This window comes from Dromiciops gliroides, chromosome 4, assembly GCF_019393635.1.
Source record: "Dromiciops gliroides isolate mDroGli1 chromosome 4, mDroGli1.pri, whole genome shotgun sequence".
Lineage (NCBI taxonomy): Eukaryota > Metazoa > Chordata > Mammalia > Microbiotheria > Microbiotheriidae > Dromiciops > Dromiciops gliroides.
In genome coordinates, this window is record NC_057864.1 from 189798464 (window position 1) to 189826378 (window position 27915).

The window sequence follows — 27915 nt, forward strand, 5'->3', positions numbered from 1 at the left end:
TGGACTAGACTATGCTCTTTAATTTCCTGTCTAGCTTTCCCATTCCATGAAATCTGCTTTAAGGAAAAGAAGGAGCCTGATCAAAAAGGGCTGATTAGGGCCCTGAAGCTGGAGACAGGGTGGTGTTAGTTACATCCTGGCTCTGTTCCTCACTCTCCCCGGTTTTGAGAGGCCCTGGGCTTAGGCTCTAGGCCTTTCCTAACACTAGAAGCAGAGTCCGACCTCACCCTTGAAGGCCAGTGCTGCACTCACACCCAAAAACCTGAGTGTATGTGTATGTGGGAACATTCATCGGAGACAGTTAAAATGGATTTATTGGCAAAACAAATTCACAAGCAATGGGAGGGGATTTGGGGGGATTTTCTTTGTGTAGTCCCTTCATCACTTTTTCCCAGCAGTAGCAGAGAAAGGGGATAGGGAGGAGGAGTGCTCAGCTTTCAGGAATGGAAGCCAAATATATCATCATTATCATCATCCCCAAGTCACCCTGACTTTCTTCCAAGTCACCCTTCCCCCCAAATGCAGGTTTTTCTGACTCTTTTTATATTTTTGTTTTGTAAAAAAAAATATATTTGTCCCTCTCCACTTCCTGGGGAAATTCCTACCCTCTCCTCACCCAATTTTTGTCTCCCCAAAGTTTGTGCTGAGGAGAATGGGGTAGGTCCCTGATTCCCCAGGTACTAAAGCTAAAATGGTATTAAACTTTTTCTTAGAAAATATACAATAAATTACAAACCCTACCCCTGCCCTCTGCTATTCTTTCTGACCATCTGTTCCTAGTCAAATTTTCTTTCCTTCCAAAGGTCAAGTCTTTGTTCCTCAACCCTTCCACCCCCTCTACCCCCATCCCCAGCACTCCCACCCACCCAGACACCCAGACACACACACACACACACACACACACACACACACACACCCATTTAAACCCTATTGACAGAGGCTACTTGGAGGAGACTCAGTTGACTGTTTGCTGGAGCGTGTGCAGGAAAGTGGCAAAATAATTCTAAATTCCTGTCCTGATCACTCCCTCCAACTTCTCCCACCTTGGCTATGGGGCAAAGCCTTTTTAGCACCAAATTCATCAGATGGGATGGAGAGCCAGGAGGTCTCCAGGTAGGTGGGAAGGGTTTCATAGGATTGGAGAGTAGAAAGGCCAAGATTCTCCCCTTACTCCACTCCTGTCTCGTCTCAAGCCACAGAGCAGCTGGTGGCAGATTGCTAAAATGGCCCACGGTGTATAATTGGAGTCTGGCAATTAGAGTGCAGAGAGTTCTGGCCTGGTTCTTCCATTAACTAACTCTAAGTAGGTCTCTCTGGGCCTCAGTTTCTCCCTCTAGAAAATTAGAGAGTTGGATGAAATGATGTCTAAGGGCCCTTCCAGTCCCAACAGTCTAAGTTTTTATGATGGTATGAAGGTGTGAGGGGGTGTGTGTTTGTGTCTCTGTGTGTGTATATATCGGTGTGACAGTGATGTGTATGTGTGTTTATGTTTCTAAGAATGTGTGATTAAGGGGATACAAACTGAGGAATCCCAGGACTAAGAGCTGGAAGGAATCTTAGAGGTTATCTAGTCTAATTCCCTTGTTTTCAAGATAGGAAAACTGAGGACCAGAGAGGTTCCTGTTCCTCTCAGTTCCTTGGGGGCACAACATACAACTAACAAAACAAAACAAACCTATAAATAATAGTTTTCCCTAGTGGTTCCTCTTCACCCACTCCCATATCTTCAGCTCCCCACCCTAGGGATGGACAGTCGTCCTGGGCCCACAGGAAATGCCTTGCCAGTTCATCATTCCATCCAGAGTAGGTACAGACTTCTCTAACACAGGAGGCAATGAAGAAGGTGTCCGCAGCTGAGAAAGTATGGGAGGATGTTGGGGGCAGTCTTCCTGGCTCACACCGGCATGGGTACTTCATCATACACATCTCTGCCATCTTCTTCATCAAAGGTGATTTCAGCATCATCGGCATCAAGCTGGAGTCAAGGGAGGTGAGAGAGGAGAAAAAATGGTCTTGAGGGTGGCAGAGTATTTGGGTCACAGCTCACCCTATGATACTTCAGGAGCTCTTCTCTGACCCCCTTACTAGGCAGTGCCCGTCCAAGCTCAGAAAGAATAACTCACATGTCTACAGTACTTTGCAAAGTGTTTTCCTCACAACAACTCATTGAGGTAGGTAGTAAAAATATTATTATTATTATTATTTGTGGGGCAATGAGGGTTAAGTGACTTGCCCATGGTCACATAGCTAGTGTCATGTGTCTGAGGCTGGATTTGAACTCAGGTCCTCCTGAATCCAGGGCCTGTGCTTTAACCACTGTACCACCTAGCTGCCTCCCAAAATTTTATTATCTTTATTTTACAGTGATAACTGAGGTTTAGAAGGATAGCTTATCCATGGTCACAGAGTCACAGGGTATGAAGCTGGTCAGTACTGGAAGTGGGATTTGACTCTAAGACTAACGCTCTTCACTAGACTATACTGTCCCAGGAAGGAAGGAACCCAGAAACTCTTCCCAACCCCCCACCTTCCTGATACAAATTTGGTCTGATCGATTTTGCTCTCGTCCCGTCCATCCCTCCCCTTACCTCAGCTGGACCAGTAGAAGATGTTTGAAGGGGGCAGCTAGGTGGTACAGTGGAAAAAGCACCGGCCCTGGATTCAGGAGGACCTGAGTTCAAGTCCAGCCTCAGACAGTTGACACTAGCTATGTGACCCTGGGCAAGTCACTTAACCCTCATTGCCCCAGAAAAAAAAATGCAAAAAATAAAAAAAGATGTTTGAAGACTAGCCCCTCATCCTAACCCACACAGTCCCACTTACGCATTGGAGCTCAATGTTTCGAAAGATGAGGGGCAGCAGGAATCGGCGCAGGGGCACGGTGAGGATGAGGATGAAAGGCAGTGCTAGGGAAGCAGGTGTTGACTTTACCACCCACAGCACTGCCAGGCAGATAACCTGAATGCCAGTGAACAGGTGCATACGCCAGGTCTTCACCTGGAAGGGTTTGGGGAGGCAAAAGATCAGCCTAGTCCGTGCCCTGAAGACCCTCCCCCCAGCACACGATCTTCCCTCATGCCCCCTCCCTCTCCCTGCCCCCTGTCATCCTTCTCCCTCCATACCCGCTTGACATAAGGCACATCAGGATGGTATTTGGGGGGCTTCAGGAAGAGCAGAAGTCGGTCAAAGAGCTGGATGCCACTCAGTGACGTGACTCCCATATATAGGAAAATGCCAAAAAGAACAGCCAGGGGGATCTTCGACAGAATGGGTTCCATGAAGATGGAAACACCTGATGAGGGGCGAGAGAAATGCTGAGCAGGATTGGGCAGCTTTATGGATTTGGGGAATTTGAGTATGACATGCGAGACTTTTCCACTGGCTATTTTCTCTTTTTCTTTCCTTCTTTCTTTCTTCCTTCTTTCTTCCTTCTTTCTTCCTTCCTTCCTTCCTTCCTTCCTTCCTTCCTTCCTTCCTTCCTTCCTTCCTTCCTTCCTTCCTTCCTTCCTTCCTTCCTTCCTTCCTTCCTTCCTTCCTTTCTTTCTTTCTTTCTTCTGAGCAATTGAGGGTTAAGTAACTTGCCCAGGGTCACACGGCTAGTAAGTATCAGAAGCCAGATCTGAACTCGGGAAGATGAGTCTTTCTGACTCCAGGCCTGGCACTCTGCACCACCTAGCTTTCCTGCTCACCTTTAAGAGTCTACTTTTCCTGGACTGTCCAGCTGCTAACACTGACCTCTGTGAGCTTATCTTCCAACTGCTATCTTGAATGTACCTTGAAAGGTAGGATATTGTCTCCCTCACTAGAATGTAAACTTCTTGAGGATAGGGACTGTTTTTTGTCTATCTTTGTACCCCCTTTGCCAGGCACAATATATGGCTTTCATAAATGTTTGTTGATTGACTGAATGACAGATTCTTCCTGGGTCTGGAGGGGGAAGAAGAGCAACCCACATCTCGGGCAGCACGAAGGCTGAGACAGAGATCTAGCTAATGTTTTTCCATGTGAAGCCAGGCTAACCTGACAGAGTTGGGACTTGGAGGAACTACAGGGCTTCTTTAATCCCCTTTACCCTCAGGGCTTTCCCCCTCCCCCATAGCCCATCCTGTATATACCTCATAGAATTAGTTATCTTTTTGTGGGGGCCCATTCTGTCTCCCTAATCTCCTTGAGGTCAGGAACCTCACCTGATACTTTTCAGGGTCCACTACAGTGCCAAATCAGTGTAGACAAGAAGGAAACAGAGAAGCATAGTAGCTAAGAACCAAACTGTAACACTCAGAAAAGCAGTCTGGTGCAGTGGTTAGCATCCCTTGGCATCAGAAAGGCCTGGGTTTAAATTTTGCCTCTGACATTCAGAGTACCACTAGTGTCCCACAAGGTGGTGGTGAGTTTTAAATGAGATAATCTGTGTAAAGTGCTTTTTGAATATTAAATGCACTCTGTATTAATCAATTAGGGGTTGAACTAGATAATACTTATCATATTACTAAATATACACACTATTACTAATTTAGTAATATTTAATGAAATATATTTCATGATATTTAAATCTTGTATTTAATATTTACTAAATACTTATTTAATTTACTACTATAATAAAATATTTAGTAATATGCTAAAAATTACTACATATATTGCTGATTATCATATAGTTCAACCTCCTGGTTTTACAGGTAAAGACACTGAGCCCATAAAGGGGAAATGATTAATCTGAGCAAGTTAGTAGCAGAGCCAGAGTTGGAGCCCAGGTCTCATGACGGGTAATTGAGTTACTCAGTCTACAAGCAGGCACCATGCTAAGGGCTTGGGATACAAAGAAAGGCAACTTCCATGGTTTCATGAGGGCAGAGCAGTCCCTGCAGGGATTCTTGAATTGGTGGAATTATGTTGGGGGTAGGGGGAAGAGGATTTGGGCAGGAGCTGCAGGGAATTGAATAGAGAGTAGGGGATAAGGGACTGTAGGAGACGGGATTTAGGAGGAAGCTGCCTTCAGGGGATATTGCTCACCAACAAGCACTGAGACCAGAAGTCCGCTGAGTCTTTGTTCCTTAACCTCTTGGACCTGAGCCCGGTCGCCGGGAGCGCTGGCCTTGCTCATGACGGTGAGGGCATTGGCATGGGTCACGCTCCTCACGGTGGTGGCACTGAGCCAGGGCATCCCAAACAGGGCGCCCACCCCGCCCATGCCCACGATCAGCAGCAGGTCCAAGTGGAAACCTGAGCCTTTGATCAGCTTCCGCTCTGGCTTGCTGACGATGAGCCTGGGAGGGGGATCAGGGAATGAATGAATGAATGAATGAATGGATGGATGCTGTGAGCCTCTTCCCCTAGCTTTGCTAGCCCCCTGTAAACCTGCCTCCCTCTCTCAGTTGCTACTTTGCTTCTGTCCCTGTGCCCTTCTTCTTTCGTCTTTCCTGAGTCTCTGTCTTTGCATCTCTCTGCCCCTCTGTCTTCCTTTCTGGCTCCTCTGTACCTGTCTTTCTGTCCTGTGTGTCTCTTATCTCTCTACTACTCTTTCCTGAATCATTTTGCAAGTCTCCCGGACTCCCCCTTTTTTTTTTTTCCCCTATCCCTTCTCCCTATTTCCTAGACACTATTTCTTTTTCCTTAGCTCTAACTCTTTAAAACCAAAAAGAGTCAAGGCCTTAGGCCTCTAGTGGTCACAGTCTAATCTCTTTATTAAAAAGGAAAAAAAAATTATTTCACTTTTTTCAAGGAACAAAAATTTTTTTTCCTCTCTTTTGCCTTCCCCACCCAGGGGAAAAAGAAAAAGAAAATCAAAATCCTGGTAACAAATATGACTAGTCAAACAAGACAAAGTTCTGTCCAAAAATATATGTCATTCTTCCACTTTAAGCTTACAGCCTCTCTGCCAAGAGGAGCCTATGTCTCTATTTTACAGAGGGGAAAATTGAAGTGCCATGGGAAGAGAGGCCACTAGGTGGCACATAGGAATCCAGAAGACAGTTGAATCCAGCCTCACGCACTAGCTAGCTGGGTGATTATGGGCAAATCATTTAACTCTTGGTTTAAAATAGGCATAATAACAGCACCTAACTCCGGGGTTGTTATGAGAATCAAATGAGATAATATGCATAAAGCGCTTTAAAGGCTTTAAAATGCTGTAAAAATATTAGCTATTATTGTTATTCTTAGAGCTCCAGAGATGGACCAGACATTCTACTTGTAGGCCATATAGTCCATCTCCCCCTCATTTTCAATTTTTTTTTTTTACGGGGCAATGAGGGTTAAGTGACTTGCCCAGGGTCACACAGTTAGTAAGTATCAAGGGTCTGAGGTCAGATTTGAACTCAGGTCCTCCTGAATCCAGGGCTGGTGCTTTATCTACTGTACCACCTAGCTGCCCCCACCCCCTCATTTTATAGTTGAGGAAATGGAGAAGCAGGAAAGTTAAATGGCCTATCCAAGAAACATGTTTGGCCCAGTGTCCTATAATAAGCTAATGGCAGAGCTGTAGGACTAGGACCCAGGTCTCCTGATTCTTGGTCCAGGCCTCTTAAGACTCCATCATACTTCTGTTTTTCTCCCCTTTGTCTTGTCATTTGTCTACCTTTCTTCCCTAGCTTCCCTGCTACAGACCAACCCTAGCCCCTTTCCCAGCCTTAGCTTCTGATGCAGCCCCTGGCCTCTGCCCCTAGCCCCAGCATCAGCCTCTAGCCCTTGCTCTTGCCCCTAGACACAATCCCCTAGCTCATGTCTCAACCCCTGGCCCCAGCCCCTGGTCCCAGCCCCAGCCCCAGCCCCTGCCCCAGCCCCTTCCCCTACGTGGTAATCTGAGTCTCCAGGAAGATGAGAATGAAGACAAGCAGAGCTGGCACAGCAGAAGCAAACTTCATCCAGAGGGGGAAAGTCTTGCGCAAGCCCAGGGGGTGGATGAACCAGTCTCTGGCACTTGAGTTGGAGATTGTAAAGCCTTTGGGCACTTTGAGTTTCTGTGGGAAGGGGGGAGAGAGGGAGATCATGGCATTCAGCTCCTTCACGGCTAAAAAGGGATAGGAATTTGGTCTCTTCTGAGGGGGAGGAGACACCAGGCCTTGGTGGGAGTCCTTGGGCAAAAAGGCCCAAGGGCTACACTATTGGGGGTAGGAAGGAGATTGCAGGAGATAACTGTGGGGAACTAAGGTATAGGCTGTGGGGGGAGGAAATCTAATAAAAAGGATGTGTATTGGGGGAAATGGGTCCCTGGGAGTCCTAAGGCTGAGGAAGATTGGTGGGATCCTGGGGAGCTGGAAGAGGCAGCAGGGATGTAGTTTGTTGTGGGGTGTCCCATGAAGGGTCCTCAAATTCTAGTGGAATAAGGAGGGGTTTTGTGAGGGATATCTGAAGAAGATAAAGGCTCATGGGGCATCAGGGGGATGTTGGGGAAAGGAGCTCACCTGGGTATAGGTATCTGTAATGAATACATCCACCAGGACCATAATGAAGATGGAAATGGGAACACCAAAATCTCCAATTACTCTGCGAAGCTAAGGGGGTGGATGGAGAGACAGATTGTAAGAAGCCAGCCCTTCTAGGCTCATGAGAACCTTTTCGCTTCCATTACATGTCTTTGTGGGGTTCTCTCCCTCGACCCTGTGTCTCTTTTGTCTCTTCTTCCCCGCCTCTCTCTCTTCCCCCCACCTCTGTCTCTGTCTCTCCCCCATTTCCTGGTAATCAGCTATTTCTATAGGTTCCTGCTATTTCTAGGGCTTCAGATAGCTCTTCACACCCTCCCTCCCCCTTTCCCAACAGAAGCCCCAACCCTTTTCTCCTTCCAACAAAGGTATTTTTTCTTCTCTGGAACTCTCTTCCTTTTGTCCCCATCCTGGTTCCAGAGGCCTAGAAGCCCCTGCAGCAGTGAGCCAGATGTGAAGGCTATGGGCCCCAGAGGAATGGGGGTAAGGGTGGAGGGAGCCAGGTAGGCCGAGTTGGGGGTGATAGTGAAGAGGATGGGGGAATAAGCCAAAAAGCAGGGAAGGTGATGGTTGAGAGAGGGAAGAGCAGGAGGGGAGCTTTGGGGAGGGGATGGCAGCTGGCAGATGATGAGGGGGCTGGGGCAGGGGCACACCTTTCCAGGGAAATAAGAGCTGTTCTTGAACTTGCGAAATGTGATGGCAAAATAAAATGTCCCAGCCATGAGCACGAGGGAGAGGAGGGCGGTGTTGGGCAGGGCGTCACTGGGCTTAGGGTGCCAGACCGCACTGACGTTATAGTTTCTTTGCAGTGGATGCTCTTTGAATATCTAGAGTGAGGTGGTAGAGGGAAAAGGGAAGGTCTCAGCTCAGAGTGTCTACTCCCCCCCCATTTCCCCACACCCCCCCTTCAGCTTCCAGGCCCGCCCTGGGCTGCTTTCAGGCCCTTTCTGCCCAACCCCTCTCCCCACATCCATCCCTTGCTCCCTCCTTTGGTCACCATGGCAACAGTGGGGATCCTGATTTCCCTGATATCCTGATTTAGTTTTAGGGAGGGGGAGGATATGGCTGGGAGCATCCTGGGCCCCACCTCCCCTCCCCCTCATTGTTAACTTGTGGGGGGAGGTGGAGGGAGGGTAAAAGCCTGTGAAGGTGAAAGATGGGGGACTGGGGCAAGAGGAGGGACCAAGTTCAGAGAAGACTGGGCAATAGAAAGAGTCCACCCCACCCTAAAGGGGTATTCAGACAGCAGCAGAGACACCCTGGCATCCAATCCCATTCTCCAGATGACACTCTGGGGAGTAGAGATAGAGGCACACAGATACTTCCTACGTCACAACCCTAACTGAGACAAGCAAAGAAAACAGGATGAGAGGAAAACACAATAAAGGGAGGTAGGGACTTAAACCCCTCAAAAATGCTCCTAAGCCCCCACCCCAAACCCCAGGCTTTTGCTGGTATCTACATGGGAGAAGATTTTTGAGAGTCCCTTGGGCAAGAAGGAGATCAAACTCATCAATACTTGAAATTAATTCACGGGGCAGCTAGGTGGCACAGTGGATAGAGCACTGGCCCTGGATTCAGGAGGACCTGAGTTCAAATCCTGCCTCAGACATTTAACACCAGCTGTGTGACCTTGGACAAGTCACTTAACCCTCATTGCCCAGCCCCCCCCCCAAAAAAAATTCAGGCTATTCAAGGGAGGATCAAATGCTCAAACTGAAGCTTAAATACTTTGGCCACAAAATGAGAAGACGGGATTCATTGCAAAAGACCCTGATATTGGGAAAGATTAAAGGCAAAAAGAGAAGGGGATGGCAGAGGTTAAGATGGATAGATAATGTCATGGAAACAATGAACACAAACTCGGACAGACTTGGAGACATAGTAGAAGATAGAAGGGCCGGGGTGTGCTCTGGTCCATGGGGTCATGAAGAGTCAGACATGACTGAACATCAGAAACACAGTTGGTCAGTCAACAAACATCTCTGTGTGCCAGGCATTAAAGTAAGCATTGGAGATAGAAAGAAAGACAAAAACTTGGGCCCACCCTTTAGGGATCTCATGTTCGAATGGGAGAGAATATATCTAAACTATGTACATGTAAGATCTATATAGTATAAAAGGGGAGATGATACCAGCGTGACTCTAGAAGGTGGGGTATTTGCCCACCCAGGGACAGGAGCCCCAAATCCACAAACAGAGAATGTGTGTGTCATTGGTCATGGCTCGACCAGGGGTGTGTGGCATCCCATAGCTTGGTACAAAGACAGCCGCGCACATGCACACGCACACACACACACACACACACACAAGCACAGTTCCCTGACCGTAATGAGCTTGGAGAAGGTCTCATAGATGAAGATGAGAGAGATGAGGATGGAGAAGATCTCCTGAGTGTATCGAGAGATGTAGCGCACCAGGAAGCTTCCCTCAAAGGCCACCACCAGGACCACCAGCAGCACCAGCCAGAAGCCAATCCACACCCGGCCCACGATGTATTCGAAGTTGTTGCTCGTGCAGAACTGTGGGGTAGAGGCACAGACATGGGTCAGATGTAATGCAGCAGCAGGGGTGCGGGAAAGGGGAAATGTAGAGATAAGTAGGAGCACTGGGGGAAGAAGGACTGAGGGCCACGTAGAGTCAGGTTGAAAGGAACAGGCCTCATCAGGGAGAGGCGAGGGGTGACACGTGGGTGTAGGAAAGAGGGGATGGGGGCAAAGTCATGGGGAAAGGACATTCTTACCCCGAAGAAGGCCTCCTCAAAGACAAGGAGGGGTCCTGAGAAACCAAGTACAAGCAGGGGCTGGGCACTCAGCAGGGCAAAAAGGATGCCCTGCACTGCTGTTGAGATGAGTAATTCCGACACCCCCATCAGGTTCCCAGTCTTGTCTCCTGAGGGGCAAAATCAGAAGTCAGGTGGAAGTAAGAGTTGGGACAGAGGCCAGCAGCTCAGAGAGTAGCAGAGCTTCTAGGAACAGGCCAGAGGTTAAGGCCACGGCTCTGAGTCCTGGTGGTAGTGTCGTTAGAGAGGACCCCTGGATGAAGGAAGACTGGGGATGGATGGCACTCACCTAGGAGGCCACCAAAGGTGATGGCAGGTGAGAGGGCAGCGAAGTAGATGAAGACCACAGCTGCAAGGACCTGAGGGCTAAGTGCGTCTGTGATGTCACTCAGGTACTTGGGGTAACGGCGCCGAGCATCCCGAGCCACACCCCCAAAGAGGTAGCCTGTCCGTTGTAAGGGGTCATCCTGGGCCACTGGAACCCCATTCAAGTCTGAAGGGAGAGGGGAGAGAGAACCTTGTTCAGAGACACTTGTCTCTCTTCCTACTTCAGGTCCCTATTCTTCCCACTTTGGTTCCCAGGAAGGTCAGGGGTAGGTTGGGGGAGATGGGGCAGAGAAGGGTTGGAAGTGAATAAGGTGATGGGGTAGGCTGGGGTGAGGAGAGAGGACCAGGGGCTGAAGATAGTGGGGAACTATGGAATTAGATGTCTAGCAGGATGCAGGTGAGCCCTGGAGAGATAGAGGAAAGTAAAGAATGGGGAGGAAGGTCCATAGGATTTAGAAGCTCAAAGGGACTTTGTATGTGTGTGTGTTTTTGCAGGGCAATGAGGGTTAAGTGACTTGCCCAGGGTCACACAGCTAATACGCATCAAGTGTCTGAGGTTGAATTTGAACTCAGGTCCTCCTGAATCCAGGGCTGGTGCTTTATCCACTGCGCCACCTAGCTGCCCCCTCAAAGGGACTTTGAGCATCCAACCCAAACCCCACATTTTATGGAAGAAGAATATGCAGCTGAAGCGGAGGGGAAGTGACTTGCCCTGGGTCACACAGATAATTAGTGGCAGAGCCAGGATCTCAGTCCCCCATTTTCTGATCTCAAAGTCAATATTCTTGACTCCATCAGGTGAGGGGCAGGACAGTGTTATTTAGGGAAGACATTGAAGGGCAAAATTAGGAGTGTGACTGAGATTTCACAGGGCATACCTAGTCCCTTGTAGAAGTCAGGATCAGGCTTAGAGGGGCTGAGCTTGTAGCGTCTTCGAAGCAATTCTTGCTGCACGGGTACCAGGGTTCGTAAGGCTGACTCTGAGGGTGCATCTGTGGGAGGCAGGACCACACTACAGTCCAAGAAACCCTCAAGAGACTGAACTAGCTCCTTGCGGTTATGGGCTAGGTAGGCCTCCATTCGGAACACCTGGAGAGGAGGGGAAGAGAGGTGAATATGTTGTAGACCCACTGGGAGCCAAGCAGTCTTAATTCCTGAGCTTCCAGTAACTCGGAACCTTCCATATCAGCTTTATCATCGGCCCCTAGGAGTAGATTTTCTCCCAAATTTATAAGCTCATATATCTGGATGGGGCCTTTTTTAAAAAAAGTAATAAACATTTTTATTTATAGTTTTGGGTTTCAATTTTTATCCCTCCTTCCCTCCCTCCCCTCTCCCCTCCCTGAAGCATTAAGCAATCAGTTATAGGTTATACATGTATGATTATATAAAACATTACCATATTAGTTATTTTGCATGAGAAAACTTGATTAAAAGAAAAAAATGAAAGAAAGTGAGAAATAACATGCTTCAGTCTGTGTTCCATCAATATCAGTTCTTTCTTTGGAGGTAGATAGCATGTTTCATCATTGGTCCTTTGGGATTGTCTTGGATTGTTGTATTGTTGAGAATAGTTGTCTTTCACAGTTCTTCATCCAACAATATTGCTGTCTCTGTGCACAATGTTCTCTTGGTTCTGCTCACTTCACAATACATCAGTTCATATATGTCTTTCCAGGCCTTTCTGAAATCTGGATGGGACCTTAAAGGTCATCTGGTCTAAGCTTACATTCTACATTAGGAAAGCCCAGAGAGGGGGAAATAATGGACACATAAAGAGAGATACTATCAGGGCAGCTAGATGGCACAGTGGATAGAGCACCAGCCCTGGATTCAGGAGGACCTGAGTTCAAATCTAGCCTCAGACACTTGACACATACTAGCTGTGTAACCCTGGGCAAGTCACTTAACCGCCATTGCCTCACCAAAAAAAAAAAGAGAGAGAGAGAGAAAGAACTGATAAATAGAGGTATGGACAGATTAAATTTCGCATACATATGCCTATCTGTGTCTAATGGTGGCCATCTCTAGGGCAGGGGTAGAGAGGAAAGGAAGAAAAAAGAAATTTGCATGATAACTGTTGTCTATTTGGAGGGAATAAAAACTTATACATGGTAGATTTGCAGTTTCATGTGCAATCATCTTTTTTATTGTACTGTGTTATGGAAATGCTTATTTTGTTCCCTGAATTGAAAATAAAATACATTTAAAAAACACCCCCCCCAAAAAAAAAAAAGATAAGGAAGGCCCAGAGAGACTATGATTTACTCAGGTTCACACAGCTAAGAAACAGTGGGGCTGGGATTCCACTTCAGGTCCAGTGACACTGAGTTGAGGGGCCTTTCCTTTCTCCTCCATGTCCTGCCCTCTGTTAAAGGTAAAATTCTGGCTAAACTGTCTAAAATATCTAATGAGTGGTCACCAATAAATTATAAGCTTTAGCAAGAGTTAGGCTTTTAAGCATTCATTAAGGAGAATAAGAATTTGGTAAAGAGAGCGAGAAAGGCCTACATTCATCTATCTATTAAAGGGAGAGCGCATTTCTAGTTCCGCTCTCCGCCAGCATCCACAGGAAAGAGAGAGAGAGAGAGAGAGAGAGAGAGAGAGAGAGAGCCAGGCTCCCCCTTCTTCCTCCCACAAGCAAACAGTTACTTCCTGACACCAAAGAAAAGACACATGGTCTTGCCCTCAAAGACCTTCACCTCATGGGCGGAGCTCTTCTACAGTAAGTCTCCAGCAGGTGGCGTCATTCCGATCGTTACACCTCGTCAGCCCTGCAAGGGCCTTATTTCAGGACCAAGGAGAATAGTGGAAGGAACTAAGGAGGCCGAGCTAGGTTAAATCAGGATGTTGGGGTTAAAGCCGACTGAACCAAGCTGATCTCATCTAAACCAGACTGAAGTGGGTCAGAGCAGGCTAAATCAAAACATACTAGGCCAAACCAGTCTACTCCACACCAATCTGGGCTGAATCAAGTCAAGCCGGGACAAACCAGGTAACATTGCAACTATCCTCCATGCCTGAAATGTATGCACTGCTCACCTTGATCCCTAGCATCCTTCAAAAATTAGCTCCAAGGAGGCAGCTATGTGGCACAGTGGATAAAGCATTGGCCCTGGATTCAGGAGGACCTGAGTTCAAATCCAACCTCAGACACTTGTCACTTGCTAGCTGTGTGACCTTGGGCAGGTCACTTAACCCTCATTGCCCTACCCCCCCTAAATTAGCTCCAAGACCTCCTGCTACATAAGGCCTTTTCCAGATTCCTCCCTTCCCCCATGACCTTTGCATATGCTTATTTTACATGTACTTATATGTGTATGTGATGTCTCCCTCATAGAATATAAGCTTCTTGAGGGCACACTGCACTATTTCATCTTTGTCTCTGTATTTCTAGTGCTTGGTAGGGTGCCTGGAATAGTAGGTGCTTAATATATATTCCATAGGGCAGCTAGGTGGAGCTTCAGTGGATAGAGTGCCAGGACCAAATCCTTCCTGAGTTCAAATATGGCCTCAGACATTTACTTAACTGTGTGACCCTGGGCAAGTCACTTAACCCCATTTGCTTCGATTTCCTCATCTATAAGAAAATTAACTGGAGAAGGAAATGGCAAACCACTGAAATATCTTTGCCAAGAACACCCCAAATAGGGTTACAAAGAGCTGGACACAATTGAAACAATTGAACAACAACAATATATGTGCTTATTGCTTGCTTGCTTGGTTTATTGAACCAGGCCAAACCAGAACAAACCAGGCCAGGCCAGATGAAACCAAACTAGACTGAAATAGACTAAATTGGGTTGAATAGGTCAATTTTGATTAAACTAGATCAAACTTGGAAAGATTGGGTTAAATATGGCCAGTCAGGCCTTATTTATTATGCCTAGTTGACCTTTGACATTAGTTCTCCCACCAAACCCTCCTCCTATCCCTTATGTTGTTCTCCAGGAATGCACACCTACCCTCTCAGACATTAAGGTGGCAGCAGCCCGGCCAAGCTGGATGTAGTCCACATGGGGTGACTCAGGCCCTAAGAGTACCAAGAGGAAGCGGACAGGCACTGGAACCTCCACCCCTTCCAGCATGGCTGGCTGCTGAAGCCTCACAAAACCCAAGATGGGATGTTCCAGGAAGGAGGCACGACCTGAGGAATGAGAGAGGAGGAGTTAGGAAGCCAGGCGAGTTGGCTGTTTGTCTGTTTCTTAGGAATGAAAGGGCATAGGAGAGACAGGCTAGGGTAGAGTTTAGGGACAGGGGAGGGCTTGTGAGAAGGAGAGTGTAAGGCAATGGGAAGGAGGTAGGAAGAAGAGAAAGGAAATCTAATAATAAATGTAGGCCTTTCTCTCTCTCTTTACCAAATTCTTATTCTCCTTAATGAATGCTTAAAAGCCTAACTCTTGCTAAAGCTTATAATTTATTGGTGACCACTCATTAGATATTTTAGACAGTTTAGCTAGAATTTTACCTTTAACAGAGGGCAGGACATGGAGGAGAAAGGAAAGGCCCCTCAGCTCAGTGTCACTGGACCTGAAGTGGAATCCCAGCCCCAGCTGGATGGGGCCTGGAGGTGGCAGGGGTGTGTGTACCAGAATGGGGCAAAAAAGCTGGGAGGAGGCACAAACAACTCACCCACTAATACCAGTGTGGCCTCTGAATCAGGAGGGATCTTCTCCAGGATGTGAGATGGCCCTGGGCTGCCTGAGGAACCTTCTCCCTGTCAGGAGGGAAGGGATGATGACAGGGGGCTCTGAGCTATATTCACTGCCTTATTCCTCTAGGCCTCTTTACCACCTTACCCTCCCCAAATTGTTGTGTCACTTGGATAACCTGGACCCAAGAAATCTGAACTTCTAGGCTCTCCCCACAGTATTTCCTTTCCCTCCACCCCTTCCAGCTCAAACTCTCCTAACCTCTTAGGCCCCAGGACCCTCTGACCTCCTTGTTTTTCTTGTTGGCCCTCTCCCCCAGCCTTACCGGCTCACAGTAGATCTGGTTCTCCAAGGAGGGATGTTGGGCCAACAGGGGCTCAGAGAATTCTCCTGAGCGATTTAGAACAATTGGCTTCACACCTCCCAGAGCCTCCAACTCTCCCTCATGGCTAAAAAAGACAAAGAGGGGGTCAGGAGCTAAATGGGGACCAAGGGATAGGTGAGCTTACTCCCTGGGGTTTACACACAATGAATGAATGAATGAGTGAATGATAAAGCATTTATTTATTAAGTACATACTCCATTCCATGCACTGTGTTAAGAGGGTTTGCTGTGGCAACTCTGGGGTAGGATATCCCAAGTGATCAAGTCAGAACAGTGCATTTGGTGTAATGGAAAGAGAATTAGAAGCATCAGAAAGTATGGGTTCAAATCTTGGCTCTTCTATTTGCAACTTACTGGGGCAAGTCCATTTATCTGGGCTTTAGTTTGTTCCTCTAATAAAATGAGGGTGGATATGTGTGTGACTATATGACCTCTGAGGTCCTCTGCAGCTCTGAAGTCTGTGATTTGAAGAGGGAGCACAGATTACTTCTCTATCAAGTTTGAGGATTTGGTAGATAGTATTTTATCTGAAATTATGGAGAAAGTATTGCCTGGAGGCAGAGGGATGGGTAAATAACCTTTAGAGTTCCCTGACCCTGTTAAAATCAGGTAACTCTAGAGAAAGTTCTGGATGGTGCTGTCTACACCCTTTAAAATATCTGTGCTCAGGGTAGCTAGGTAGCATAGGAGATAGAGTGGTGGCCCTGGAGTCAGGAGGACTTGAGTTCAAATCTGGCTTCAGACACTTATGACCCTGGGCAAATCACTTAACTTTGATTGTCTCCAAACAAACACAAAATAAAATAAAATAAAATTTCCACGCTAGAAACAGGAAGAAGTGCTTTCTAGGTTGAGCCTTCACCAGGGGCTGGGTAAGCAAGAGAGGAGCTGGGGTTGAGAAAAATACCCCTTGAGGGTGCCGTCAGGGTCTTCCTAATTTTCCGCCCTGGGGCAGAGCTCTGATAGATTCACCCTAGTTACAGATCAGGGTCCAGATGCCAGGAAGATGCATGTGTAAATAAATATGTGTTTGGTGGGGAGAGTCGAGGTTACCTGTGTTTGAGCAGCAGGGCCCTAAGCAGCTCATCCCGGTCCTGGGGCCGGATTTGACTTTCATAGATGAATTGGTCTAGAAGCTGGTTGACAATCCCAGGCAGGGTGGTCTCTGACAGGTCCAGGATCACAGTGCCTAGAAAGCAACTGGGCAGGATCAGGGTGTGGGGTGGGGGGGGGGAGGGGCTCTCTCCAGGGTCTTGCTTCCCTCTACTTGGGGGTGAAGAAAATACCTGCACTGACTTCACATGTAGAATGGATATCATATTGGGTATTATATCACCCTTCTCAATGGGGGGGGGGTGGGCTGGAGGGAGGAAGAGAATTTGGAACTCAAAACAAAGGAATGCTAAAAACAAGCAAATAAATAAAGAGAAAACATCTGCTCTGCTTCCATCTCCTCATCTACATCCCTCTGTGGAGATCACAAAGCACAACCTTGACAGGCCTCGAAAAAGGGCAGTCAGCAATCCTAGGAGAGCAGGCTATGAAGGGAGGGGCACAGGAAAAAGGTTCTCAGGAGAAGTGGAATCGGAACCCAGCACCCCTGCTCACCCTTTTGTGTGTGTGTGTGTGGGGGCATTGAAGGTTAAGTGACTTGCCCAGGGTCACATAGCTAGTGTCAAGTATCTGAGATCAGATTTGAACTTAGGTTCTTCTGAATCCAGGACCCATGCTTTATCCACTGCACCACCTAGCTGCCCCCCCCCCTCACCCTTTTTAAAAGTTCTCTGTAGCTCCAGGAGACTCCAGAAGGTTAAGCAAGAAACGTGGGGACGGCCCCAACCCCCTGCCTCCGCCCGGTTCTCCTCCAGTCGAACCCAACGCGCCACTTCCATCCACCGAAGCTCCTGGTTCTTCCCATCCATGACTAGCTCCTGCAGCTCCACGTATACCTATTGGGGACCCGGGGAAGTAGACAGGTTAGGGAGAGCAGATAATGGGGCCATGACAGGTCCCAAGCTCAAAGTAGGGACTGGGCAAATGAAAATTGGAGATAACCTGGGTCTTAGAGTTAGGGAGGGCAGGCATGACAGAGGTGGCCATTGAAAGGAAATGAGGAACACGGGGGTAAGGAGAAGGCTAGAAATGGGGAGCACAGGTGTTACGAGGACTGGGTGAAGTAGGAGAAATACCTGGGGAGGGACCCTAGACCCCGGTTTTATTCATCTACCTATTCTCCAGGTTGCTGCCCAATCAAGGAGTGAACCTGGCCCTTTCTCTCATCAATCCTTGTAGCAAAAAGGATTTCCCATATCATCTTCTTCTCCTGAGCCAGAGAGCCATTGGGCTTGTTATCAAGAATAGTACTGGCTGATAAAATTGAATTTAAATGAAAAGAAAAGAATAATATTGGGTAGAGGCAAAGGAGCCTGGGAGAGGAAAGGAGAAAGAACTAAGGGTAGATGAAAGAGGACCTGGGGCTGGGGAAATCAGGGTTGGAATCAAATGGGGAGAGGCTGGGGGCTTCATTCTCCTGCCTTCAGGCCCAAGTCTGCCAGTAGACTGTCATACACATGTATGTGTGTGAGCGGGACCCAATAAGAGTGAAAATGTGTGTATGCAATTCTGTGTGTGTGTGTGTGTGTGTGTGTGTGTGTGCACAAGTGCACATTTCTCTTTCTTGAACTGCCTTTCCCTGAGTGCCCCAAGGAGAGTGCTGGGGGACCTCAGCAGAGCCGGGGTCCAAAGCCAAGAACTACCTTTCTCAATTGGGCAGGACCAGGAGAAGATCAGATATTGTAACAAGTGGGTGATCTGCTCCCAAGTTAGAAAGGAAAAGAAGGGACAAAATTCTCCTAGCCTTGGCCTGCTCCCATTTCTGGGTCTCCCTGGTTGGGGGGAAGTACGGGCAGCTTGATTCTGGCCAGGGAGAGAAAGGAAGCCCTTCGATCCTAATCAGAAACAGTGTGAAAGCTTCTCATGCCGAAGGTGCTCTGGGCTTGCTGGCCTAGGAGACCAGGACCTGCTCTCCATTCCCTGGGGTGTCCTCTCTTCCCTTGTCAACCTCTTGGGAGAGGGAGAGGAGAGAATGAGTATGTGTTTGTTTCCTCTCTCCCTCTCTCCTCTCCCCATCTCTTCTCTCCTCTCCTCTCCTCTCCCCATCTCTCCTCTCCTCCATGTCTCTGAGGGGTCTTCTCTCCCCTTCTGCCTGATTCTTTTCTTCATACATCTGTCTGGGGATTTCAGGGGTCTCATCTTCCCCCTCCACCCACATGTTCCTTCTTTTATTTTTTCCTTTCTGTGGTAGGATTGGAAAACAGGTCTTCTTGCCCCCTCCCACATCACCTCTCATCTCCTTTCCCACGATGGGGAAGAGGATGCGTGGAGCTCCTACCCCACAAGGGGCCGGGATGGCCCCTCAGGCTGGGACTGCTCACCTCGTGGGTGCCCGGGTCTGATACGGTCTGGTAGTCTGGGGCTGTTGGCTCCTGGACGTGATCTAAAGACAACAAGGGTGAGTGGATTTTGCTCACCAAGTCCTGCAGAGTCCCAGTCCTCTTACACTTAGAGGACGCCCTCTGGATCCTTTACTGCGCTGCTGGCCTTGCTCACCACCCCACCACCACATCCACCTGATAGACTTTGGCTTGGGGACCCAGGAAAGTCATTATACCCTCTTACTCTAATACTTAAGTCCCCACATGTTGCCAGGCTGATTCCTAGGAGGGACAACAATTGGGTGCCTGCGTTCTGATTTTGGCCTGGAGAAGCAGATAATCAAAGGTGCTTAGAGATTACTGAATAGTCACTATCAGAGTGACTCCTACTATAGCCCCCCCCCCCCCCCCCCCCCCCCCCCCCCCGTCTTGGGATTTGACCAGATGCTGTCTTCCTGACACACATACATCCAGGCCTTTTGATCCCTATGCCCAGCCTACCCCTCACCCAACCCAAGCCCTGCCTCACCACCTTCTGCACCAAGCTCTGGGAACCACAGGAGCAGTTGCTTATATCCTGTCTCCATTCCCCCTCCCCTTCAAGCACCCCAATTACTTACTGGGGCCCCTTGTCTTTACTAAAAATTGCTGGCACTTAAGTTATATTGACAGTAAACAGGTACCTGCCCTGCCCTCCCCACTTGGAACCTTGGCTAAGCAGAGCGTATGGTTGAGGATGCTGGATCTCTGTGCCCTTGACAGTTTCCCCCTTCCCCTCCCCCCTCCCCGCCCCACCCATCAAGGGTTGGGGGGCCAAGAATAGAGGGCAAATCATTCCCTCCAATGAACATAAGGGCGCAGTGTCCTAACCCTTCCCTCCCTGCCGGTCTCCCACCCTGATGGCATTCCTAAGAGGTGGATGCTGGGCTTCCTTAGCTCCCAATCTCAGGTGCAGGCCTCAGTGCCCAGGCTGAAAGCCGTCACTGGACAGGCAAAGATGGCAGACAGGCTCACGTCCATATTCCTTAACCCTGCAGCGAGGCTCTCACACCCACTCCCCTTAGGTAGGGAGGAAGGTGTTGCATCCCTGGGGCTGCCCTCTCACACACCTAAAAGCCCACGGGTGACTGACCCTCCCCCTAATATCCCCCTGTCCTCCTTTTCCCCCATCTGTGGTCATTGCAAACAAAGTTCTGTTTACCCTTCAATCAATCTCAATTGGGGGTGGGAGGTGGGGGAGAACTGGTCCCTGAAGGTTAGGGGAAGGAGGACAGGGGAGGAGGTGGGATGAGAAGCATACTCCCCTTGTGTGGTGCTGTTCTAGTATTGAGTAGCACTGAGCAGAAGGGAGCAGAGAGTGAGTAGCAATAGAAGGAGTAGGAGGGAGGTCAGGCCTTCAAGCACAGAGGTAACTCACCTGGTTGTTCCTCCACAATCTCCTCCAGAGGAGGTTCCCCAACGTCATCATAGCCCTCAATCTCCAGTCTCTCCTCCAATTCATGCTCCATCTGCCAGTAGGAGTTTGGGGAAATGTGGTGAGTATCACTCCCTTTCCGATGCCTCCCTTCAATCCCCACCATAGAAATCTGGGGTCCTGACCAAAGGTCCTCTGAGCCTATTAGGGACATAAGATCTGGGGGGATGGATGGATGGATGGGTAGAAGGGACCCACCTGTGGTTCCTCCATGGTTTGGTTCTAGGTGTTCAAGTTTCTAGCGTTGGCTTCGGTCCCAGCATACCCCGTGCAAGGGGTACCTATTAATGGAAATAGTCTCAAGGTTAATAGCATCATCTTGCAATTGATAAGGGACCCTAGAGTTCTTTCTACTTTTCTCCCCCTACTCTTTTTTTTTTTTTTGGTGAGGCAAATTGGGGTCAAGTGACTTGCCTAGGGTCACACAGCTAGTAATTGTTAAGTGTCTGAGGCCGGATTTGAACTCAGGTCCAGCTGACTCCAGGGCCAGTGCTCTATCCACTGCGCCACCTAGTTGCCCCTCTCCCCCTACTCTTTTTGTTTGTTTGTTTTTTGTTTTTTTTTAGTGAGGCAATCGGGGTTAAGTGACTTGCCCAGGGTCACACAGCTGGTAAGTGTTAAGTGTCTGAGGCCAGATTTGAATTCAGGTACTCCTGACTCCAGGGCCAGTGCTCTATCCACTGTGCCACCTAACTGCCCCCTTTTTAAAAAAAAATTTTTATTTCCCCCTACTCTTGATCAAAAAAGTGGCTGCACACAGCAAGGAGCAGTCTCAGAGGTATTTGGGGGAATCTTGGGGTCAAAGATGGTCTAGAGGGAGTTAGAAAGGATGGGTCCCATGTCTTCACAGAGGCCTCTTTCCCACTTCCCTAAGGGTGGAGAAAGGTGAGGTGGTACTAGGGTCCTGGATGGTACCCACACAAGTCCTGAGACTATAGGAACAGGTGCCATTATTCTGGAGTCCGTGTCACTATGAGCATCAATCTCTACACCATTAGATCTGGAAGGAACTTTAGATTATCCAGCCCCTTAAAGTAATTTCACAGAGGAGGAAACTGAGGCCAATAAAGAGCAAGTGATGGCCAAATACATAGCAAACTAGTGGTTGAGCCAGAGCTAGAAAATGAATCCAGAGGGGTACAGCTAGGTGGCACAGTGGATAAAGCACTGGCCCTGGATTCAGGAGAACCTGAGTTCAAATCCAACCTCAAATACTTGACACTTACTAGCTTTGTGACCCTGGGCAAGTCACTTAGCCCTTACTGCCCTGCAAAAAAACCAAAAAGGCCAGGACTTGACTCTCATTTTTCCTCCATCCTCATTCCTTGGTGGGGGGGGGGGAGGCAGAGAAAGAACATTGATCTGAAAAGAAACCCTTCTGTTTGGGTGCTGAAGGATGAATAAGAGAAACTTAGAAACTAAACTGGATACTAGCCATCAGCTTGGGGAAATACAAGGGTGGGATCAGAGGAGACTACCAAAGCACTAGGGCCGGAAGAACTCGCTTTAGTCTAGCTCCCCCAAAGACAGGATCAAAGGAAATAGATTGAAATTAGTGAAGCATTAGAAATGAAGGTGAGGGGCAGCTAGGTGGCACAGTGGATAAAGTACTGGCCCTGGATTCAGGAGGATCTGAGTTCAAATCCGATTTCAGACACTTGAAACTTGCTAGCTGTGTGACCCTGGGCAAGTCACTCAACCCTCATTGCCTTGCCGCCCCCCCTAAACAAACAAACAAAAAACAAGAAATGAAGGTGAGACTATTTCATATCAGATTCACAAATAGATTTTGAGTGTAAATTAAGTGTGTGGCATGAGTTCTGGGTACTATGGAGAAGATAAAGTAGGATATGTGGTTCCTGCCCATGAAGAACTTACAGTCTCTTTAGAGGAATAGGACATAAACTGACAATAAAATGTTTAAGGATAAGCTAGACAAGGGGGCAGCCAGGTGGCACAGTGGATAAAGCACAGGCCCTGGATTCAGGAGGACCTGAGTTCAAATCCAGCCTCAGACACTTGACACTAGCTGTGTGACCCTGGACAAGTCACTTAACCCTCATTGCCCCCCCCAAAACAGATGAGCTAGACAATAGTATAAGTTTAGTATGAGACCAAGTGCCAAATGGACAGCAGAGGGAGAGAGCTCTATCTCCCTGGTCTGGGGGATGCTTTTGGAACAAGCAGGACCTCGAGGGTTGGGTAGGTTCTGGATAAGGACATTCCTGATGGGAGAACAAACTTAGGGAGCTAAAATGTGGAGATGGAACAACATCAAACCTAGACTCGGGACTGGGTCAGTATAGGACAAGAAATGAACAAATCAAGAATTCAGGGGCAGTTGGGTGGTGCACTGGCCCTGGATTCAGGAAGACCTGAGTTCAAATCCAGCTTCTGACACTTGACACTTACTAGCTGTGTGACCCTGGGCAAGTCACTTAACCCTCATTGCCCTACCAAAAAAAAAAAAAGAAAGAAAAAGAATTCAGGAGGAATGTACTTTCTGAATCTGGAAGAAGAGATGGGAGAGTTGATAATAATGTACCCTCCCTTTTACCACCCCACTCCCCTCACTTGGGCTGAGGAAACTTGAAGACTAGAAGAAAGGACAAGATGCTAAAAACAGCTAGTTTGAGGACTGTGTTTTGTAGACCCCTTTGGGGCTTGCTTCTCTCAGGGAATCCTATATAGGGAGATTTGTGCAATGACCTGCATAACCCACAGGTCATCAGTCTGTACTTTTCCAAATATCTCAGCATCACAACACAAACTTCTTTCTTTCCCTTTTTCCTCCTTATCTCTTCTTCTTCTTTGTTCTTTTACTTTTCCTATCACCTCCCTTTTCCTATCCTCCATTTTCTTTTCTCTGTCTTTCCCCTTCTTTCTTTTATATATCCTCTGCTCACTCCCACTGGGGGCCCAAGGGAAGAGAGATTGCTAGTCACCTAAAGGGCTGGGAGACTTTGGGTTGTGGTGTACTTCCCTCCTAAGGGTGCTGTGTGACCTGTGGCAAGTCACTTTTGTCTTTCTCTGCCCCATTTTCCAAATCTGTAGCATATAGACAATCCTCACCCTGCCCCTCTGATCTTCCAAGGCTGGTGGGAGAATGATAACAGTAATTGCTCACACTAATCTGCAACAGGGACATGCAGCATGGGAGGGTTGATAACAGGCCTGCCTGCCTTGACGTCAAGGAAGACCCAGGTTCTTGTCTGGTCTCATTTATGAACTATGTAATCATGAGCACCTTACTTAACTTTTTGGTGCCTCCATATAATAAATTATAGACAGTTGTCAGTAAATACTGAATTGATGAGAATTGGTGACCTATCTTACTAGAATGAGTTTCTATCCCAAGAGTTCCATCACCCAGATGAAATTATAGGTCCTGACCCCCCCCCAAAAAAAAAAATTACTGCCTGGTTAACAAAGCACTTTTCCCCACAATACCCGTGTGAGCCAGGTAGTCCAAGTGTTATCCCAATTTTATAGAGAAAGAAACTGAAGCTTAAGGAGATTAATTGATTTACTCAAGGTCATACAGCCTCTAAGTGGGGGTCAAACCCATCTCTCCTGACCCCAAGCCCAATGCTCTTTTCACTGATTGCCTTTCTTTTTTTCCCATTCATAAAACTTTTATTCCACTTACATCAACTTAATACACACGTTCTTAACAATTATGCTTGGATTGTTCATGAAAATTTCATAAGACATTAAACAAAGCTAGTCATCATCTCAAGTTGTTTTCCTGTTAACTATTTTTTTCCAGCACATGCATGTTGGGCAAGTATCAAAAAAAATCACAAAAGCAAAAACCCTAAAAAAAGTTAAATACATGTGTTTTTTTTTGTTTTACTGCTGTGCTTGATATGCAGTGACTTTTATGAATATAAAGCAATTCATTTGTACTGCATTCTGATTGCCTTTCTTTCTTTCTTTTTCTTTTTTTTTTTTTTTGTGAGGCAATTGGGGTTAAATGATTTACTTGCCCAGGGTCACACAGCTTGTAAGTATTAAGTGTCTGAAGTCGGATTTGAACTCAGGTCCTCTGGACTCCAGGCCCGGTGCTCTATCCTCTGTGCCACCTAGCTGCCCCCTGATTGCTTTTCTTTTGGAAGTAGGACAGCAGAGAGGCAGGAGTCAGGAATGTTAGACCTAAGCTTGGATCTTAAGCCTCAGACACTTTACTATCCATTCTAAGCAAGTCCTTGACTCTCAGCCTCAGTTTCCCTTTGTGTAAAATGGGGATAGGTTTATGGGGAAGATCAAATGAGCTATTCTGTGGAACTCTGAAAGCCTTAAGGTGCTATCTATAGAAAAGCTAGCAATCATTTCTGGAGAGTGGCAGAGCCATTATCCAGTGAGACATAAGCAGCCTTCTCTATCCAGTTGCGGGATGTGGAGATGATGCCTGAAAAATGATGATTTCCAAAGGCTGTTCTCACTCCTGGGTACATCTCTTTTACCCTGATAATTTTCCCCTGCCACGGTCTTGGGTGCCAAACTAGAAACTTCCCAGTGTGGCACCATCCTGCTATAAATGCTCATCCATTACTCCCACCTTCTGCCCCCCGCCCCGCCTGCCCCAACACACATTCTGGGTCCTACCAGCATTTTTTCCTGAGCTAAATCAGAGCAATGTGATGAGTGGACAGATTTCTGGACAGTGGGATAAGAAGACTTGGATTCTAATTCTGGCTGTGCTAGCAGATGAGTCCTTTCCTTCTTAGGCACTTACTGTCATCCTCCTTAACACAAGGACCTTGGTTGGATGAGGTGATTACTAAGATTCTTTTTTTTTTTTTTTGTGAGGCAATTGGGGTTAAGTGACTTGCCTAGGGTCACACAGCTAGTAAGTGTCAAGTGTCTGAGGCCAGATTTGAACTCAGGTCCTCCTGACTCCAGGGCCAGTGCTCTATCCACTGAGCCACCTAGCTGCCCGTTAAGATTCTTTCTAGCTCTGATCTTTTGTGAGTCTGTGGTGCTTGGGGTCCTGAGCAGCTGAGGAAGAAGAGAGGAGAAGGGGGAGCTCCCCCACCCAGATCTGGGCTGGGGCTCAGCTGAGCGGCCCTCATCCCCCCTGGAACCAGATTGCCTCTCCTCCCCATCTCCCCTACACTTCTGCACTCTGTGGGGCCCCAGTTGTTGTTCTTGTGGTGATAAGCTGCCTCCCAGCCCCTATCATTGCCCTATTTCTGTCAATACCCCTACCCCACCCCCCTGCACCCAGACAGTCAAACCCATAGGGCCAAGCCAGATAAGAGGATGTGCCTGAGGTTTTCAGGGCAGGAAGGCTTTTGATATTGAGTGATCTCTGGGCCAGGGTGGGAAGTAGTCTAGCAGGTGTCAACAAGGAAAGGGATGGGATGAATGACAAGGGATATAAGGGATTCCCTTTTCTAGGGAAAGCAATGTGGCACAGTGGAAAAATGACTAAATTTGAGTCATGGGCTCTGGGTTCAAATCCTAGCTTGAACACTACCTTTGCAACCTTGGACAAATTGTTTAACCTCTCCAGGCCTCAGTTTCCTCATCTGTAAAATGTAATATAGGGAGGTGGATTAGATAACCTCCAACATCCCTTCCATCTCTAAATCACAACAAGAGTTCTTAACCTTTTTGTGTGTGTCCTGGACCCCTTTGGCAAGTTGGTGAAACCTACAGAGCTCTTCTCAGAAGAACGTTTTTCAGTGCATACCATAAGATACATAAGATTGCAAAAGAAGCCAATTATATTAAAATGCAATTATCAAAATAATTTAAAAAGCAAAATTTGTGGGCCCCAGTTTAAGAGCCCCCAGCAGAGTCGATAGGGGAATGAACTTAGACTCAGGAAGGTTCAGATGCTGTCTTGGATACCAGCCGTGTGATCCTGGGTGACCTCCTATAGGTCTTAGTATCCTCCTTTGAAAAATAAGGAGAAATAGGGCAGCTAGGTGGCACAGTAGATAGAGCACTGGCCCTGGATTCAGGATGACCTGAGTTCAAATTAGGCCTCAGACACTTAACACTTACTAGCTGTGTGACCCTGGGCAAGTCACTTAACCCCGATTGCCTCACCAAAAAAAAGAAAGAAAGAAAGAAAAATAAGGAGAATTTAAAAAAAGAAAAGAAAGATAAAGAAAAAAAAAGAAAAATAAGGAGAATAATTTCTAAGGTTCCATCCAATCCCAAATCTATGATCTTTCCCCCCCCCCAAACCTATGATCTTATGATGCTCTAATGATTCTTTGCAGAGAAGCCTGCCTTGAACCCTCAGGGATGCTCCAGTAGTTCAGCCCCAGACATGGTCATGCTGAGACCCTCATCCCCTTTCACTGACCCATTCCCATTACAATTTATCTGAATGAAGAGGCTTTAGGTCACCCTTGAGGCTACCCAGAGGAGCCTTTCTTTCCAGAACTCCTCTCCCTCAGGGGATGTGAGGGATTCCAGGGTTCCTCCCTAGATGAGCCCAAGGATGGAGACACAACCAGATGATGACTTTTTCAAGGAGAGCAGTGCTAACTCCAGAAAGAGCTGCACATCAGAGGACATGAGGGCTGACTGGAGGTGATCTGTAGTCCCCAAAGCCTATTGGAGGGACTAGTGCCCCCTTAAGAGAGAGGGGTGAGGGGGCAGCTAGGTGGAGCAGTGGATAAGGTGCTGGCCCTGGAGTCAGGAGGACCCGAGTTCAAATCTGACCTCAGACACTTGACACTTACTAGCTGTGTGACCCTGGGCAAGTCACTTAACCCTCATTGCCCCAGGCAAAAAAAAAAAAGCTTGGGGGGGGGTGTAGTGGGGATGTGACTACGACCCTGGCAGAGTCCTTATTGGAGGCAGAGAGACTTTTGAATGAAGTCTCAAGGATGGTAGCATAGTTGCCTTGCCCTAGGGTGAGGGGAGATAACAAATGTGTCCTCAGAGTCCCCTCTTCTTATATCTGCCCCTCACAATTTCAATGCTGCATACTTATCTTCTAATTTTCCTCTTCCCTAATACCACCCAATCTCAGATCCATGCAGACATTTAGGCAAGGAGTTATCATTGACATTGGTGGTTTGGTGTCTCCCCCATGCCTCTTTGGGGCTCAAAATCAGGAGCGGACTAGCTGTGTGACCCTGGGCAAGTCACTTAATCCCAATTGTCTCACACACACACAAAAAAAACAGGAGGGGGATTTGTATGCATGCTAGAAATCAAGTCAGACATGCCAAGACATGGATTCTGACCCGAAACCATTAAGGAACCCTTTGGGGCCAGTGGTGACATGGTACCCCTACCCCATTACCTTTCCCACCACCTTCCCCACTTTACTTACCTGCTATTTTGCTGGCTAGGTTCCTTTGGTGAGATCTTGGGGTGCCAGGTGTCCGTTCACACTAGCTGAATCTCACACCCTCTCCGAGAGTATCTGGCCTTCTGTCGCGCGCCCTGGGGCAGCTCACAAACCCCTGACTCA

At 47.7% G+C, this 27915-nt stretch overlaps 1 protein-coding gene across 1 annotated transcript; it reads right to left on the reverse strand.

Annotated features, from left to right (window-relative positions):
- Positions 1-296: 296 nt before the first annotated feature.
- SLC4A1 (solute carrier family 4 member 1 (Diego blood group)) lies at positions 297-27915 on the reverse strand. Its single transcript, XM_043964144.1, has 20 exons — positions 27775-27915; positions 20670-20752; positions 20415-20505; positions 18998-19059; positions 17332-17512; positions 16617-16752; positions 15505-15628; positions 15160-15244; positions 14493-14674; positions 11406-11616; positions 10490-10693; positions 10162-10310; positions 9746-9940; positions 8072-8245; positions 7401-7490; positions 6790-6956; positions 5011-5264; positions 3123-3292; positions 2824-2997; positions 297-1975 (listed from the first exon to the last, which is right to left on the reverse strand). Exons 2-20 carry the CDS (start codon positions 20682-20684, stop codon positions 1895-1897), a joined length of 2745 nt encoding a protein of 914 aa, XP_043820079.1. The 5' UTR covers positions 20685-20752; positions 27775-27915; the 3' UTR covers positions 297-1894.